Source organism: Podarcis gaigeae, assembly GCF_964106915.1.
Source record: "Podarcis gaigeae genome assembly, chromosome: 17".
Lineage (NCBI taxonomy): Eukaryota > Metazoa > Chordata > Lepidosauria > Squamata > Lacertidae > Podarcis > Podarcis gaigeae.
This window is the reverse complement of record NC_139694.1, coordinates 7,872,144-7,891,037: the sequence shown is the minus strand read 5'-3', so window position 1 is coordinate 7,891,037 and position 18,894 is coordinate 7,872,144. Positions and strand designations below refer to the sequence as shown.

General features: G+C 45.3%; 1 protein-coding gene across 7 annotated transcripts in view; it reads left to right on the top strand.

Moving 5' to 3' along the window:
• TMOD1 (tropomodulin 1) overlaps nucleotides 1-17,551 on the top strand; it is a 33,904-nt gene extending 16,353 nt beyond the window's left edge. For 4 of the 7 annotated variants that reach the window (XM_083719581.1, XM_083719582.1, XM_083719583.1 and 1 more), the window contains exons 4-10: nucleotides 2,262-2,381; nucleotides 6,766-6,855; nucleotides 8,381-8,508; nucleotides 9,108-9,215; nucleotides 9,599-9,742; nucleotides 11,531-11,675; nucleotides 16,696-17,551. In XM_083719581.1, the coding sequence (XP_083575707.1) occupies nucleotides 2,262-2,381; nucleotides 6,766-6,855; nucleotides 8,381-8,508; nucleotides 9,108-9,215; nucleotides 9,599-9,742; nucleotides 11,531-11,675; nucleotides 16,696-16,760 (800 nt within the window). In that variant the 3' untranslated portion in view covers nucleotides 16,761-17,551. Of the gene's footprint in view, nucleotides 1-2,261; nucleotides 2,382-6,765; nucleotides 6,856-8,380; nucleotides 8,509-9,107; nucleotides 9,216-9,598; nucleotides 9,743-11,530; nucleotides 11,676-13,223; nucleotides 13,289-16,695 lie in introns of all 7 variants that reach the window. The other 3 variants (XM_083719586.1, XM_083719587.1, XM_083719585.1) reach the window with 2 other exon arrangements.
• The last annotated feature ends 1,343 nt before the right edge of the window (nucleotides 17,552-18,894 follow it).

The following is an 18,894-nucleotide window of genomic DNA, read 5'->3' as shown; positions in this document are numbered from 1 at the left end:
CGCCTCTGTTGACGAACATTTCAGAACTCGAATGCCATAAACCTGAAAGTAAATGCTTCCATTTTCGAACATGCCTTGGAAGTCGAACGGCTTCCGCTGAGTGTATATGTTATCTTTCTCAATTTTCTCTATTAAATTTGCGAACGCCCTTTGCGCCTTGGTTTTTGAACATTTCGGAACTCAAATGGTCTTCCGGAATGGATTACGTTCAAAAACTGAGGTACCACTGTATTGGCTAACCCACTTTCTTTAACATTAAATTAGTTATCAAACATCTCTTTCTTTCTTTTTTCCAAATGACTTAATTGGGATTTAGTCGTCCCCAGTTTCAGATACTTTTTACAAGTGTAGGAGGTTTAAAGTTTTGAAAGTGAGGCGAGAAAAGCCATGGGCTGCTAGCATAATAAGCAAAAATAAGATCATTTTGGTGCGAGGTAAGGATATACATATCAAGAGTAATAAAAAGAAATTGTTATTTAGGGGATTTGAATTTAATTCTAAATTATATACCAGAAACATGGGAGATTTCAAGAGATAAAAAAAAATGGATGTACCGTGCCATATTAGAAGCAAAAAAACTTGTTTTGATGAATTGGAAGAGCTGCAAAGAGATCCCATTGAGCACGTGGATTGACAATATGGACAGACTAGTTACATACGAACGAATTGCATTTCAACGCAAATTAAGAATGGATAAATATGAAGAGATCTGGAAGGAACACTTAAGCGATAAGGTGGAAAGTGGTGGGAAGTAGGGGGAGGAGAGGTGGGGAAATATTGTTAAAAAGGTGTAGTTATAGGTATATCAGTACTCACATCTGAATTGTTAAATTGTGTTATTAGTGTTATTGTGTTTTTTGTGGTTGCTGTTTGTATTGAAAAAGATGATTAATTTAAAAAAAAAAAAACATAATAAGCAAAACGGGAAGAGGATAAAACCAGGGTTCTGGAGTTTGAGTGAAGATCTGGCGAAAACACAAAGTGTCCCTCGCTTGTGGGGTGAGCAGGGAGAGAAAGGCTGAGCGATGTGCTCAGATTATTTGGCAGATGAAGGTGGTTGGGTGGCAGTAACAGTACCTACCCTGCCGGCCTTCACACAACAAAAGCCCCCTTAACAAGCTTGCCTTGCGCCCCATAAGCTAGCCTGCTGTCTGGTGGAAGAGCCTGTTGCCAGTGTTGAAGTAAGATTCAGCTGTCAGCCTAGTCAGGCTCCGTACACGAAATGGTCAGGAGCCAGGGAGCGCCGTCCTGTCCGTTGCCTCAGGCACCAAAATGTCTTGAGACATCCCTGGGGGATGAGCCTGGCTCCTTCTCAGCTTTGCAACTGAAACAAGAGATGTGCATACCAGCAAATCCAATGCTGGCACAGCTGTCAGACTTTGCCTCCTCGCAGCGTTGAGTACCTTAATTTTTTTAAGCAACACATAAAGTTCATGAGTTTGTTCACCTTACAGATTTTTCAGCGCAAAACTGCTCAGAAGGTAAGAGAGGTTCCTTAATGCCGTCACTAGGAGGTGGGCAGCCAGTCATGCACGACCGACTTTTCCGCTTCAGCCTTGAGGAAAGGTATTTTCGGAGAATGGGGCTGAATGCAAGGAGGGTGTTTCCAGAGTAGACCTTCTGCTCTGAAAATAGGTAAAAAGTCAAGGACCCCTGGATGGTTAAGACCAGTCAAAGGCAACTATGGGGTTGCGGCACTCATCTCGCTTTCAGGCCGAGGGAGCTGGCGTTTGTCCACAGACAGCTTTTTGGGTCATGTGGCCAGCATGACTAAACTGCTTCTGGCGCAACGGGACATGGTAATGGAAGTCAGAGCACACGGAAATGCCATTTACCTTCCTGCCACAGCGGTACTTATTTATCTACTTGCACTGGCGTACTTTCAAAGTGCTTGGTTGGCAGGAGCTGGGACAGAGCAACAGGAGCTCACCCGGTCATGGGGATTCGAACCGCCGACCTTCTGATCAGCAAGCCCAAGAGGCTCAGTGGCTTAGACCACAGCACCCTCTGAAAATACTGCACTGCTTGCTACCCTTTGCTATCCACTGATTATAAATCCTGTCAATTTATGTACTTTTGCTTAATCAAAACATACATGCATCCGTGTCGGTAGGATCAAATTTTAACCTTTGGGTTGGGACACAGTAGCTGTTGTTCTTGGTGCTACATATTCTGTTTACTAGGGGTTTGTGATGAGGAAACTTAAATCCCTGTCGTTAAAGTAATTGCCACGAAGCTGATGGCCCTTTTTGTATTTACAGGAAAAATTTGGGTCCCCAAGCAGAAAGCTATAGATCCTGTTTTGGAAAGCGTAACTCTGGAGCCAGAACTGGAGGAAGCACTAGCCAACGCCTCAGATGCTGAGCTCTGTGATATTGCTGGTAAGACACGAGACTGCCTACATTTGACTTTCTTTGTAATTATCCTTACTGGTTTGGAAGCCACCTCACTACGTACAGTCTGTATGTGCTGCTTCATCCTCCAGTTTTGAGTTTTTTTGGGGGGACTGTTCTGTAAGTTTCCAGCAAAAGCTGCCTCTGGACAGCACAGAATGACCAACTCATGCGATCTCACAGGTTATCTCTCCCCATCCACAGGGCAATTTTGAACTTGTTTTTTAAATACAAGGTGTGACCGGAAAGTTTGGTGAATGGTCACAGGAATCAGACAGCGAGAAATATTCGAACATACATACTTTACAGGCCTTCAAAGTAGGCCCCCTCTGATACAATGGACCATTGACAACGTACATAGAAACTTTGGTAATTCCTGGAGAAGTCCTTTTTCGTACTGCTTTCAGTTCCCTCATCACAGCAGCTGCTTGGACGTGTGAAATGTTGGAAAATCTGTGCCCTTTCGGTGCATATTTCAGTTTGGGGGTGGGAATCCGGTGGGGCCATTGGTTTACAGCAGGGGTTTGAGGGAAGTCACAGCTCAGAGACAGGAGAACAGAAGAATTGGGAAGTGTTAGAAGAAGGGGGGGGACCGTGGCAGGGCAGCCAGCTGACACTTTGTCACTGGAGAGTATTTCTGATTCCCCTTCCCCCAGAACTCGGCGTTCAGGAACAATGGAATCAGAGACATTTGACCCTGGGTGGCCACCGTAAGGGAAAACGATGCTGCTAGGAAGGAGGGAGGTGGAGCCCCGTTTGGAGCAACACCATTGTTAAGCCTTGTTGGGTTCTTTTTGCTCTCGCTATTAGAATTGAATAAAACTCATTAAACAGGACTCTCCCTTGTTTTCTCTGCTCTTGTTGCAGCCGGGGGAGGAATAGCTTTCCCGAAACCTTGACAAGTTTGGACCTAAGCTGAGGCGCTAATGCAGTCTTACCCTCTAACCCTGTTTGCTCTCCAAATGTTGATGGACTACAACACCCAGTTTCTCATTGGCCTTTCAATTTCTCATTGGCCTTCCCAGTTTCTCATTGGCCTTCCCAGTTTCTCATTGGCCTTCCCAGTTTCTCATTGGCCTTCCCAGTTTCTCATGGGAATTGGAGCCCAGCAGTATCTGAAAAGCACTTGCCTAGCGCAGACTGTCTTGGCTTATTTCCCTAGAGTTCGTATTAACACCCGACTCGCTCGTTTCAACTAAAATCCTCTTTCCCCCTCTGTTCATCTCATTTTCATGCTCTTTTACTGAATCCAACCCGTTCCTTCCTCCTTAAACTGTGTCTTGTTTTTTCCAGCCTGCTGTCTGTTCCTTCCCATATTCCCATGACATCATCCATCTCACTAGAAGCCGCAGAGGGACTGTAAGAGAACCTTGCTGGTGGCCTCGTGGCCCTGCTTAGGAATGCTTTGGTCCTGCTGCTCTGCCCTGCTGTCCAAAATGGTTTTGCTGCTTGGTCATTTTGTATTTGCAAAAAGCTGCCTGTCCACACTGTCAGTTAGGGCTACTACCATAATAAGACAGCTTACCATTTGCTTAGGTGCTCTCTTAATCACAGGTGCAGATTGACAAGCTACTGTATTTTTTGCTCTATAAGACTCACTTTTCCCCTCCTAAAAAGTAAGGGGAAATGTGTGTGCGTCTTATGGAGCGAATGCAGGCTGCGCAGCTATCCCAGAAGCCAGAACAGCAAGAGGGATTGCTGCTTTCACTGTGTAGCAATCCCTCTTGCTGTTCTGGCTTCTGAGATTTCAGAATATTTTTTTTCTTGTTTTCCTCCTCCAAAAACTAGGTGCGTCTTGTGGTCTGGTGCGTCTTATAGAGCGAAAAATACGGTAATCAGCTTGAAGCTTGCAAAGACTCAAGAGGTTCAGGGCGCCTTGTAATAATTCAGGCGTGTGTCCCTGTGGCCTGTTCTTGGCTCCTCAGGATTAGGAGCAGTCGGTGGACCAGCTTAAACTTGGCAAAGACACTCCTGTTGTCATGTGACTGACACTCCGGCAAGCAGGATGGGAATGGTGCATTGTAAAAGCCCTATGTAATCATCTGCTAAAAGGCAGTCCCACATGTCTGCAAATGTGTACACGATCCATTTGGGGGCAAATAACGCTGGCTTCCTCCTGCCTTTGAGTAGCATATATATCACGGATAAGATTGTACAGTTGTGGGCTAAAGCCTGTGTTCCTTTCTTTTTAATTTCTGTACTTGAATAATGATGGCTGTGGGTAAGAAAATGAATTTGGCTGAACCTTACTAACTGGATGTCTTACAATAAAGTTTAACATTTCCAGCGCATGTTTATCTGGAAGTTAAGGCCAAGTGGGCTTATTTCCCTAGGAAGCCTAATTAGGATTGTATCCTTAGTCAGGCTTATCAGATTAGTTTATTTAAAATTATTTCAGCCATTTGAAACTTCCCCTAATTGAGCATATATTTTTTAAAATGAATGTTTTAAAAAAGAGAGAAGGTTGCAGGCCCTATTGTTGAAGAGACCTTTCCCTTTTTCTCCTGAAGCAAAGTCTTCAGTATAGGAGGAGATGCAACTAACTGACATGTAATACTCATAGAATGAATCAGTTGAGATCAGATTGCAGACATGGTAATGATAAATTCTAAGCTGCTCTCAGGTTTAAGGCTACACAGGATGTTGCATGTTGCCAGATCATTTGCCGGAGGAGAGATCCAGCTGTTACTGAATGTATTTCTGCCTGCTGCTGAGTGCATGTCATAGAGTGAATTACAGTGGTGCCTCGCAAGACAAAAAGAATCCGTTCCGCGATTCTCTTCGTCTAGCAGTTTTTTCGTCTTGCGAAGCAAGCCCATTGACGGCTTAGCGGATTAGCGCTATTAGCGGCTTAGCAGCTTTTAGTGGCTTATCGGCTTATCGGATAAGCGGCTTAGCGGCTTAGGAAAAGGGGGGGGAGGGAAAAAAAGTCGGAAAAACTCGCAAGACATTTTCGTCTTGCGAAGCAAGCCCATAGGAAATTCGTTTTGCGAAGCACCTCCAAAACGGAAAACCCTTTCGTCTAGCGGGTTTTTTGTCTTGCGAGGCATTCGTCTTGCGGGGTACCACTGTACATGGACAAACTCTGAAATCAAGCCAAGTCCAAGTCTTCTTTGTTCTGACAGTAACAGGAAAACTTCACACACATTTTTTTTCAGGCCTTTTCAAGTTCTATAGGTGGAACACCTCCCAGACAAACTAGAGTCAAAGGGTCGCTACTCTAACAGTAATTTGTTGCAGTGTGCATGCAACCCGCTTGGCAGACTAGTCATTTATGACATTTTGCCAAATGGGGGGGATAATTTTGCTCCTTCCTTTGCTGCTTCCCCCAGATTCCCCCCGAATTCCCCTCGATTTCTGAACCATTGCAGTAAAACTCTCCTTAACACTTGGCAGGATCGACTGTTCACCGAGTAGCAACTTGCTGATTTGTGTATAACACTTAAGGTTTAGTGCAACTTGCACAAGCTGGAATGAGCCCAAGCAAAGCCACAGGCTCACAGCACCTTCTGCATGACTGGGGAAAAGACTAATGCAGAGTTTAGTTTCACTTTCCATGAATCCTGGTTTATCCCTACGTAAAACAAAACTGGATAAACAAACAGGATAAACATAACTGACCAGAGTTTTGTTTTAAATCACAATTTCTGGTTTGTATGTAGGGATAAACCAGGATTCATGGAAAGCGATAAACCAGGATTCATGGAAAGAGGAGTAAAACGCTACAGAAACCAGTTGTGCAAGCGGAGTAGAGGGGGAAGCATACAAGCCTGAGACTTTGCTTGTACAGTCGTACCTTGGAAGTCCAACGGAATCCGTTCTGGAAGTCCGTTTGACTTCCAAAATGTTTGAAAACAAAAGTGCAGCTTCTGATTGCTCCTGCAGCCAATCGGAAGCCCCATCAGACGTTCGGCTTCCAAAAATAGTTTGCAAACCGGAATACACACTTCTGGGTTTTCGGCATTCGGGAGCCGAAACGTTCGAGAACAAAGCTGTTTGAAAACCAAGGCACAACTGTACTCGTCCCAGCTCATGCATGTAGCACTAAACCACAGTTTAGCATTACAGGCGAACCAGTAAGTTGCTGCATGGTAAAAGATCATCTGTGGTCAACCAAAGTGACTATTGAGAAACATGGAATCGTATCCTCTCACAATTTTTATGTAAATTATGTTGAGTCCCACCCAGCGCATTGGATCTTCTTGCATTGTCCTCCGAGTCCACCCAAAATGTGAACAACATAATCGACTTGAATTCTGCTGTTTCGTGATTTCCCCCCTTGCCTTCTATGTATTTTGGCCAGATTCTCACTTTCCCAAGAAAGGAGTTTTGCTTAACTTGTTTTGTTTTATTTCTCTCTTCTCTCATGTAGCTATTCTTGGCATGCATACCCTGATGAGTAACCAACAATATTACGAAGCACTTGGAAGCACGACTATAGTCAACAAGGAAGGTTTGGATAGTAAGTAAGATTTGCAGCCACATGACATATTCTGGACACCCAAGCCAATAGGTATAATGTTTCCGGTACTTGTTGAATGAGTGTATATCCTTAAGGTGAATCATCACCAATGTATTTTCTTGGCGTTGTCCTTGGAAGTTCTTCTCCATGGCTTTCTAGGAGGATTCGTTGTCTAGTGTTCCACTTCTAGGCTTTTTTTTATGAGAGAGCAAATTCCTCTCTAAAGAATGGGTGGCCCAAGGATCATCAGGTCTGCTGGCTGGGAAGGACTTATTATCACAAGTGTGGGGACCCTTAGGCCCTTCAGGTATTGCTGAACTACAACTCCCATCAGCCCCAGTGAGTATGTGAATGGTTGGGGATAATGGGAGTTGTAGCTCAGCAAAATCTGCTGGGCCAAAGTTTCCCCACACCTGCCCTTTCAGCAGGTCTAACGCTGAGTAAACATTCTTCTCTTTCCATTTAGGGAAGACCCATCTTCTGAGGTTTTGATTTTTCTTTCTTTCTTTGCTGCTTAGTTCCATTTGTCTTTTAAGTGGTATAAAGGTGGCACCACCATTCACCAGTATCGGGGGGTATGGGACCCAGCTGGAATTCGAATCAGGGTGAAAATGCACAGGAAGAGGTAAAGGGAAAGGGACCCCTGACCATTAGGTCCAGTCGTGACCGACTCTGGGGTTGTGGCGCTCATCTCGCTTTATTGGCCGAGGGAGCCAGCGTACAGCTTCCAGATCATGTGGCAAGCATGACTAAGCTGCTTCTGGCGAACCAGAGCAGCGCACGGAAACACTGTTTACCTTCCCGCCGGAGCGGTACCTATTTATCTACTTGCACTTTGACGTGCTTTTGAACTGCTAGGTTGGCAGGAGCAGGGACCGAGCAACGGGAGCTTACCCCGTCATTGCGGGGATTCGAACCGCCGACCTTCTGATCAGCAAGTCCTAGGCTGTGTGGTTTAACCCCCAGCGCCACCCGCGTCCCTAAGAGGTACTGAAGGAGGTACTAGGCTAGTGCTGCAGTGTAATGTAAGGCAGTGGTGGACTCAGCCAGCAGTCATGAATGGCAGAAATTCTAGTACAGGCAGCAATATTGGGAGCGGCGCAGGATAGCCACCCTTGATTTAGGAGGAAAGTTGAAAGCTTTTCAGAAATACCTGCTTGTGCATAACCAAAGACAGAATCGAAAAACATTTCTCCCCAACTGCACTTAGTATGCTTTCGTGGTCATTTAGTGAAGCTTGCTGTGAGCACATTACACTGTTTATGTGCTAAAACTATCCCGTGCCATTTCTGTGTAGATCCAATATCAGGGAATCAGATTTCCTCTTTTATTCGCCAAATGAAATGAAAGCTGGCGAAACCAGTATGGTTACCCAGAATCAGAAGCTGCAGGGCTCAGATTTGGAGTCCTGAGAGATGGGCACTAGCTTCTTTGTCACACTAGGGGAACTGGTCAGAGGAAGAGAGATTGTAAGCCTTTTCTTTGTTTATTTGTTATCCTTGTCACACTACCCCTTCCCATGCAGGCATAATCAAGCCCACGCAATATAAACCGGTTCCTGATGAGCCCAATGCAACCGACGTAGAAGAAACCTTGCAAAGAGTGAAAAACAACGACCCGGACCTTGAAGAAGTTAATCTCAATAATATAAAGGTAGGAATTCCTTCCATTCATCAAATAGCGGAATGAATGTAAGCTCTGCAAGAGCATTATGGTAAAGGTAAAAAAGTAAAGGACCCCTGGTCAGTTAAGTCCAGTCAAAGGCGACTATGGGGTTGTGGCGCTCATCTCGTTTTCAAGCCGAGGGAGCTGGTGTTTGTCCACAGACAGCTTTCCGGGTCATGTGGCCAGCATGACTAAACCGCTTCTGGTGCAATGGGACACTGTGACGGAAACCAGAGTGTATGGAAATGCTGTTTACCTTCCCGCCGCAGCAGTACCTATTTATCTAATTGCACTGGTGTGCTCTTGAACTGCTAGGTTGGCAGGAACTGGGATAGAGCAATGGGAGCTCACTCCATCGCAGGGATTTGAATAGGCTCAGTGGTTTAGACCACAGTGCCACCCGCAAGAGCATTACAGTGAAGCCTGTGTAGGAGAAATACCTACAGATCATATCACTGGCTTAGGCCTGGTCTACACAGACAGTAGAATGGACTGATCATGTTGTGTTTTCCTCAGTGTGTGTAGTTATGATGCCCCCCCAACAAAACAGAACACACTGCCATTGGCTGCTTGTTTCTCTTTCGAAGGACATTCCCATACCAACTTTAAAAGCCTATGCTGATGCTCTGAAGAACAACTCGTACGTGAAAAAGTTCAGCATAGTAGGAACCAGGAGCAATGACCCTGTCGCTTATGTAAGTATTAGGCAGATTACTTTCAGCTAATCTTCTCGGGGACGTGTTTAATGGGACTGTCTCATTTAAAGACGGCCTGCTGGATGAAGACGTGTCAACATGCAAGTCCTGTGTCAAAGATGTCTTTCATAAACTGGAAATAAGGTTATGGCAGCAAATGGAGTTAAGTACAAAGCCCTGGCCTTTTTGGGTCTGCACTCAAATATTGAAAAATCTCAGAAACTATCCCAGGCACCACAGAATACCTGTTTCACTGGCCTGACAAGCTATTGCTTTGGTCTGATACAACAGCAGGAATCTTAAGTTCTTACAACAATAAAATAAGCTTTCTAGTTATTGAGGATGATCTTATTACTTCTTTTGTTTATTATTATTTATGGAAGGCATTGGCAGAAATGCTAAAAGTCAACGGTGTATTGAAGAGCTTAAATGTGGAATCAAATTTCATTTCTGGATCAGGAATTTTGGCGCTCGCAGAAGCACTGCAGGAAAACACGACGCTAATTGAGCTCAAAATTGACAACCAGGTAATATAAAAACCCGTGTCCGTTCTGTTATACAAGGAAGCGCAAAATAAAAAGTTCTGCTTTATGCTCAGAAGAGAAACAGAAATGTTGCATGGGGAGAATTAAATAAGTGACACATATTTTGTAGATTGTATGCACAGGTGAGGGATGAGGCAAATTCATCCAGTGAAGACAGGCCTAATGGCTGCATTTGCACTTAATGCTGAGCCATGGTTTGTTTTAACCATGGTTGGTTCAACAAACCACGAACCACCTCACATCTCGGCAAAGAAACCATGTTTTATTTCTCCTAAGCTTTGGTTTGCTTTTCAGATGCTCTTGCTTCGTGCCTTTGAAGTGTCTGGGTTGTATGACTGAGCAAACCATGGTTAAGTAAGGTTTTTGGCTTCAAATATGACACCAAACCGTGGTTAGAACAAACCATGGTTTGTAAGCAAACAATAAGCCATGGCTTCACATTCTGGTTTGTTGGCAGGAAACAAACCATGGTTAGTCTGGTAGGCTGAGTTCAAACATACCATTGTTAGGCTAAAGAATCACTTAGCAATAAATGCGAGCCACACCAATGTAAAATGAGAGTCCAGAATAACTCCCAGCTTTACAACTGAAATGACTTGCATTCATTTCATTCCAGTAACTGAAGCACTGGCTCAGCTGTCTGTCTTGTGCCTTCTCTCATGCTTCACCAAAGCAGTTTACTTCTTGAATTATTACTGTTATAAAATGCAGCCTGAGAGCGTAGATCCATTCAGCCAGTTAAATGTTTATTATTTGTAGCCAGTGGCCGTTGCAGTATAAATCACAGAAAACAAACAAGGCAATCCATGAGTGAGTCAATACATTTATCAATTTTCAGAACTGCAAATCATTAAAACTTAAAATTCTGTAATTCCACGAATCATTTAAAATCCTTTTGACCATCAACCTTGTTTTGGGTCAAAGCAAGTAGCCCCTGACTTTCTTGCAGCTAGTGGATATAAGGGGAAAAACATCACTATATCAACCAGCAATCACCTAATTTTGAAATCATCTGGCTGATCTTCTAAAAAGAATTTGCTAGGTGACCTGTATAAACAGCAATACAGGATATAGCACACGTTGTCTTCTGAACCACAAAGATAGCAATTGGTTGGCCTATTAAGGAAATTATTCTTCAGGCATAGTTTGAAATCTGAGCTGGGCTTAATTTCAGTATGCTTGGGGTTCTCCATATATTCAAAGTCCATTTTGGCTGCATCAGCAAAAAAGTCTTCACTGTTCTGCAGGTCTAAAAAAAAAAAGTAGTTTTGCTCAGTGTTCTGGTTTCAATGAGAGGTTCCCCCCTCCAAGGATAGAATCATAGAACTGCAGGGCTGACCTGTCTGCTAAATGAATAAATGCTTCTAACAAGGGGCCTACACATGAGTATACTCACGCAGTGAAAGTGTGATGGACTGTGACCTTTAATAGAAGCAGACTGAGGCAGCCTGCCTCAGTTGACAGAACCCAAGGGGTGGAAAAGCAGTGGCAGCAGCTTCTGGGTTCTGGCGAGACCTCACAAGAGCCCCATGAGATTGCCAGAACCTGGAAGCCACAGCTGCTGAACCCCGGTGAGCGAGGTGATGGGCAGGGGGAGGCATGTATCTTGCAAAAAACAGCCCCTTCCCATTTTGCCTCAGGCAGAGAAATGGGACTGGCCACCCCTGTGGAGCTGAAGTCAGATCTAAAGTCAAGATCGAGTGGATGGGGAAGTAAAAACTAAGTGGGTTGCTGTACTAACTCTTTTCCCTTTCCCTTTTTAAAATAAAGAGCCAGCCCCTGGGCAACAAGGTAGAAATGGAGATTGCGAGTATGTTAGAAAAGAATGAGTCTCTCTTGAAGTTTGGGTATCATTTCACTCAGCAAGGCCCCAGGCTTCGCGCATCCAATGCCATGATGAACAACAATGACCTTGGTGAGTTGCTTTCCCCAAGTGATGGGGCTCCCATTTGTCTTATTTTCTTGGGTCTGTAAAAGCAGTTGCGCCCAGAGGTGGCACAAATTCCGGCCTCTGCCCCGGCCAATGCAGCGCTGATATATTGTCTCTTTAGCAGACAGAAGAGGTTGCTTTCCTCGTATCTGTAGCAGTACTAAAACATGTAATCCCAACACAATAACAATCAACAAGTGCTGATCAAGAATTAATATTCAACCCCTCAGATGCCGTTGAATGCCTGGAAGTAAAGGAATATACCAAAGTCAACACCGGGGAGTCCCAGTGGCGTAGCGTGGGGGGTGCAGGGGGGCGGGCCGCACCGGGCGCAACATCTGGGGGGGCGCGCTCGCACTCGCAGCTCTCTGCCCCTACCTGGCTCACTCACTCTCTCTCACTGCAGTGCTGGCTGTGCGAATCCGATCCGAGCCGCCGGGTCGCCGCCCACTGTGGAGGGGGTGGGTGCCAGGCGTGCGGTGCGGAGAGAGAGAGAGAGAGGGACTATCTGGGGGAGGGACAGTGCAGCGGCCGCCCAGCGCAGCGCTAAGCGCAGGAGAGAACCACACCAGCCCAGCCCAGGCAGCAGCAAGAAGCTGGCAGCGGCGGCAGGTTAGGGGTTAGGGGCGCAAATTACTTGCCTTGCCCCGGGTGCTGACAATGCACGCTACGCCACTGGAGAGTCCACAACCAAAATTACCATCTCCCATATCACCATCCTCCAAACTTCTCTTTGGGGGAGAGGGGAGCTCCAAATTCTGTTTGGCGCCCTCATTTCCCGTAGTTCCTGGTGCTTCAGTGCCATTTTTCTAACCCTCCCCCCCTCTTTCCTTGCTCATGGTTGATCCCAGCCAATGGGGAACACATATCCTGAATAAACAGACTCCCTTGAAGCACTGCTGAATTATTTTGAAAGAGGGAGGAGGATGTTGCCAAAAGTATTGAAAAACACACCCTAAACATTGGGGTCAGCCCTGTATGCATATATCAGGCTGCCATATATTGAGGCAGAACATTGATTCATCTGCCCCAGCATTGTCTACTTTGAGTGACAGCTGCTCTTCAGGGTGTCAAGCAGAAATCTTCCTTGGTTCTCTGGGATCATTTAATGGAAGATGCCAGGAACTGAATCTGCACCCGAAGCATGTACACTTCATATGCTGGGCTCACAAGCCCTCCGTATCTCTGTTCTATGAACAATGGGATGTCTTGAGGTCCTGAAGACTAGCATAGGGCCTCAGCAGTGATTGTGGGTGATCAAACCTTGTTAAGCAGCTGCTGTGCAAAAGTTAGCTTGTCTATTGCAATATTCATTTTATATTGCGCTTCAGGTAGATGGTTACCATTGGCTGAGTTGGTGCAATTGCACAGATTAGTCCAACTTCACGTGGGACAAAGTTGTTACTAATCTAAGCTTTGTAGTCCAGTATTTGTGGGAAGAGCAGTTGTCAGTTTGGCCTGGAACCGCTCAGAGTTTGCTTCCGTGGTGGCAGGAGCTGTGCAAAAGATATCTGACTCAGTTCTTATTTGCAGCTCGTATACATCGATGTGATGGCCTTTGGCATAACACCTCAGCCCCGGAACTGGAAGATGTATAAGTATAGATTTTTCCCTCACCCACTTTCCTCTTGGCAATCACTCTTTTTCGTTCGTGGGCTTCAACTCGCAGTGCCTTCCTGCGACTCCATTTGGATTTTACTGTCTCTTTTCAGCTTCTGTCATGGCTTTGCTATGGATATGTTTTATTCTTTCGAAATACCGTCATCTGCCCTGTTGCAGGGAGTGGGGTGTGGGGAGAGAGCCGCCTCTTGCCTTCATTGTAACATGAATGTGACCTGTTCTTTCAACTTTTTCTTCTTCCCGGTCTTATTTATCAGAATGACTAAAAACTAACTCTTTTGGAAGCAAATACGTTTAAGAGGTAGAACATCAACAAAGGGTAGCCTGTGATTTTTTTTTGGGGGGGGGGAGAACTTTTAGTGTGTGTGTTTTTACAGGGATTCATTCATGAGGTGAGAGACGCTTATATCTTCCTCTTTTTATATAAAGAAGCAGTAAACGTTCAAAGGATTGAATAAAGGTAAAGGGACCCCTGACTATTAGGTCCAGTCGTGGCCAACTCTGGGGTTGCGGCGCTCATCTCGCTTTATTGGCCGAGGGAGCCGGCATACAGCTTCCGAGTCATATGGCCAGCACGACTAAGCCACTTCTGGCGAACCAGAGCAGTGCATGGAAACGCCGTTTTCCTTCCCGCCGGAGCGGTACCTATTTATCTACTTGCACTTTGACGTGCTTTTGAACTGCTAGGTTGGCAGGAGCAGGGACTGAGCAACAGGAGCTCACCCCGTCGTGAGGATTCAAACTGCTGATCTTCAGATTGGCAAGTCCTAGGCTCTGTGGTTTAACCCACAGCACCACCTGCATCCCTTACTGAATAAAGGTATGCCCAAACAATTGATTAATGAATAAGGGTATGCCCATACAATTTCCGTTGGCACTCCCCACAGCAGAACAATGGGAAACATGCTGCCCAAAAGGGCAAGAAACTCCACACACACAAATGTCACCACAGATGAGTGTGCTTATTTTAAGAGCAACCCATCTCAGCCACTAAAAAGCAGCTGTATCGCTGATTCCCTTCTTTAGAGCAGTTCTAGATTCAATTGAGCCAACATTTGCTGGGGACTGGAATGCTAGTGAACAGATTATGTTTTCAGGGGCCTTGAGAGTGATAGGAGGAGACATTACCGTCTACAGCTAGACTGGTGACTGAGAGTGACCGCCGAGACCATATAACACCAGTCCTGAAAGACCTACATTGGCTCCCAGTATGTTTCTGGGCATGATTCAAAGTGTTGGTGCTGATCTTTAAAGCCTTAAACGGCCTTGGCCCAGTATACTTGAAGGAGTGTCTCCACCCCCATCGTTCAGCCCGGCCATTGAGGTCCAGCTCCGAGGGTCTTCTGGTGGTTCCTTCACTGCAAGAAGTGAGGTTACAGGGAACCAGGCAGAGGGCCTTCTCGGTAGTGGCACCTGCCCTTCCATCAGATGTCAAGGAAATAAACTGTCTGACTTTTATAAGACATATGAAGACTGCCCTATTTAGGGAAGCTTTTAATGTCTGATGTTTTATCAGTTTATTAGTATCATTATTACCATCATTAATTCTGTTGGGAGCCACGCAGAGTGACTAGGGAAACCCAGCCAGATGGGTGGGGTAATAATAATAATAATAATAATAATAATAATAATAATAATAATGCATTTTTCACCCTGCAAGCATCCCTTTTCTAACAGCTTTGGGAGGTGTGTTTTTTAAAGGAAATAAAACAGGAAGGCCTGTTTGGCCAATGACCAGAGCAAAACAGAGAAGAGGGGAGAGAATGTGTGCATGTACCAAATAGCTTCACCATACAGTTTTCAAACCTTGGAAAATCAGTCATCCTTACACAGCCTTAGATATACCGAAACTAGCTCTTCAAGCCCATGCACCTTAGAGCCAATTCTGGCAATACAGTTCTGCCCTGTTGCAAGCACGGAGTTGGTTAGAAAACCAGGTCCTGGAGGGTCAGGACTTGCAGCAGGTCCTGAAGACCTGACGTGAGAATTCATTCTTGTGCAGCACCGTTTAGCTCTGGCCAAAGTGTGGATCTGCGGGGAGAATAGGCCAACCAGTAAGGAAGCCTCTCAACACTGGTCGTTGGCCAGAGCAGATCACTGCACCCGCCAAAAAAGTTTCCAGGTCAGGCTTGTTCACCAGCCTAGGCAACAAGAGGACTCTGTGGCTGTTCCTGAGAAAGGACCGCCTTCATTTTTGTCGTTTGTTCTGTATCACCTGACAGTCCCCAACTCTTGTCGTGTCACACAAAACTGCTAACAGGTATTTGCAGAGACCTGCTTTGACCCCTCTGCGATATACGTGTGACTGGTTCTTCCTTCAGATGTCCCTCAGCAATGGAAGCGTGCAGATTTAGGCCTCAACGCAACAAAAGAAACTCCTGCTGTCCCATTACATTTTCAGACCAACATATCTGTCTTCTGTGCCTTTTGCATTCAGTAATAGCACATGGCTTAACTAGCAAGACTTCATCTCAAAGACTCCCAAGGCCTGTTCTGTGTTGGACCCCAGCCCCTGGTCCTTTCACGGAATAGAACAACTTTCCAGGGTTTCTCAGCTGGGAGGCAAAACAGTTGAGGCATACCCAGACTATGCTGCCATCTTCTCCACACTTAACTGGGAACAACCGCCATCAAAGTTTATCATAGAGATTCCTGACTAAACATTTATGGCAGGCACGTCCAACAGGTAGATCACTGGATGTCTGTGGTAGATCACTGGCAGATCACTGGCTCCCCCCAAAGAAGTTCAACAGGGCTAGCCTTCCTAAAAAAAAGCTGAACAACTTTGACCTGAACCCCCCAAAATGGGGTTGTTTTTAACTCTCTGAGCAGTCTCTTGGGAGCTGGCCACCCCTGATTTATGGGATTGCACAGTGAATGTGGCTTTGCGGTCATTCCTTGGAACTGTAATACAAGGGGCAGTGGTGGGGTATCGAATAGAATTCCTCAAATTAAGATTCCTAGGATTCTTGAGCGATGGAGAAAGGCAGTCTCGAGCCAAAATAAATTTGTGGTGTAGAAAGGGCTTCGCATGGATGTCACTACGAAATGGCCGTCCTGGTTTAGATTGTTTCCAGAGGAGATTAGCGGGCTTATTACCACAGATTTTACACACAAAACATTCTTCTGTGTGAAAGAAATATTTGAGAATTTAGAACAGGCTTCCTCAGCCTCGGCCCTCCAGATGTTTTTGGCCTACAGCTCCCATGATCCCTAGCTAGCAGGACCAGTGGTCAGGGATGATGGGAATTGTGGTCTCAAAACATCTGGAGGGCCGAGGCTGAGGAAGCCTGATTTAGAGTATCTCTGGAAACGCCCTGTCCCCAAACCGGACAGGCACATAGCAGCTCTTTTACCTCAACTGTATTTCTTTCTTTTTTTCCAGTGAGGAAGAGGCGGCTTGAGGACCTGAACGGGCCCATTTTTCCCAAGTGCCGGACCGGAGTGTAGCTCTTGGCTGTGCCGATGGCACTGGATTGCGAAGTCTCATGTTCGCACTGGATTGCAACGCTTTGGTGTGGAGCAAACAGTGCAGAGAATTTGTGGTGCCTGCTTTTTTCTTCTTCTTCATATGACATCCTTGCGCACTGAAGGTTTAAACGAAATAGTGATTGTAGGCAAAGACCCGTGTTAGCATTGTGTGGAGAATGACATCTTCTTGTTTGTTTGTTTCAGTAATCCCAGTTTGAGCCTGTTTACAGTAAGGTGCTAATTTTGGATTCTGACAAAATAACATCATAGCACAAAGATGGCTTCAGCTGATAGAGACCGTAGCTTAATTTTGGTATGGAATTTTTGTGTGTGGTGTGATATGCATGAGTAGTTCACAACAACAAAAGGATGCAATGCTACTCTGCAAATGTAGCAGAAAGGTTAAAAAAATACTTTTATTTTTATTTTGACAATCTCCAAGAATTAGAAAGAAGCTACTAGTTTGACAGCATTTCTATCAACCCAGTTTGCATTGTTATTTTTTTAAGGACTTGTGAATTGCAGTCGCCTAATATCCACAGCCCTGCATTGCAACCTACGTTTATAAAGCATCTGTTAATAAGTCTCTACACACCCACCCAACAGAAAGAATGTAAGGCCACTCTTTCCCCCCCCCCCCAAGCAATAGTCACAAGAAGACAGCTGCCGACTGGGGTGTTGGTTGTTTCTCTCTTGCTGAAGACTCCAAGACCTTAAAACAGTGAAATTGCACATGTTGTTCTCTTAAAAATGTCTTCTAATAAGCACAAGGAAGTGTCTGGACTCTTTATTCTTCTGAATGGCTGCTTTGTTCATTTGTCACACTTCTGTTTCAAGAACTGCCCTCGCTATTGTTGCCTTGGATCAAATGGGTCTTCTGCCAAAGGAGAAGGGTGCTGCCTGCCTGGGTGCAAAATCTCCTTGGCGGTGTCACAATATGCCCCATCAAAGAATTCCCCAAAAATCAATAGGAAAGAGGGGCAGAGGTTGATGCTGCCCTTAAAAGCTCAGGGCACTATCAGGCTCTGAGGAGCAGAGATTGGCTCAGGGCCCTTTCAAACATGGCACAGCACCCTCTGTGGAACTTAATAAAATGAATGGCAGGTTCATTGCAGCACTGCCTGGTCCGTTGCAGCCAGCCTTGTAATGTTCCACTGCTTGTAAATTTTCCCTTAATAAACCATTACTCATAACAACAACCTCGGTTGAAAATAGATACTGGACCATTCCTGCTAGAAGAATCAAGAATCTGATTAGCGACTTGTTAGGCTCTTTAAACCCTGCATCACAAATCTCAATTCTTTCCTCCTGCTTGCAGATCCAGGAGTCCAGAGGGGTCTGCCTCCTTTTGCAAGAAGGTGCTAATTGCAACTAGATGCACAGGCACTGTGCAGAAACGTATATTTGCAATATTCCCACCAGTTCTGTCTATACTTTGGGCAGTTGCCAGAGATGCATCTTGATTAAGACTGCCCTTCCTGGAAGCCACTGGGCACCAAACTACGGGTCAGTTTTGCTGCATTTCCGAACAGCCTCCGCTTTTAAGCCGAGGTTGTGTGAATTTTGCTCCACCAGCAAATAAAAACTCCAAGAAAGGCCGATTTCTACAACCTGTGCATGTTATGCAAATATAATAACTTCTGTTCCCTTGCATAATTCTGCATCTCCTAAGCTGTATCCACACAGGAGTTTATCTTATTTCCTTAGCTGTTAATTTCCACATTATGTTTGAGCTTTCACATGAAGTAAAAGCCACTTCCAGAACGTAGTGGAATACAGTCGTACCTTGGAAGTCGAACGGAATCAGTTCTGGAAGTCCGTTCGATTTCCAAAACGTTTGAAAACCAAAGCGTGGCTTCTTATTGGCTGCAGGAAGCTCACTTCCTGAACAGTCACTTCCGGGTTTCGATCGTTTGGGAGCCAAAACGTTCGAGAACTAGGCTGTTCGACTTTCAAGGAACGACTGTATAGTGGAAGTTCCATGCTCATTTCCATGTAAATTGCTTACTGAGAAAAAAAAATCTGTTTGCAACCCATTAACGCAGAAAATAAGAGTGAAGTGGCGGAATTTGGGGGAGTATGTCAAATTGCTTCACAGAGGTTTTGCCTCCCC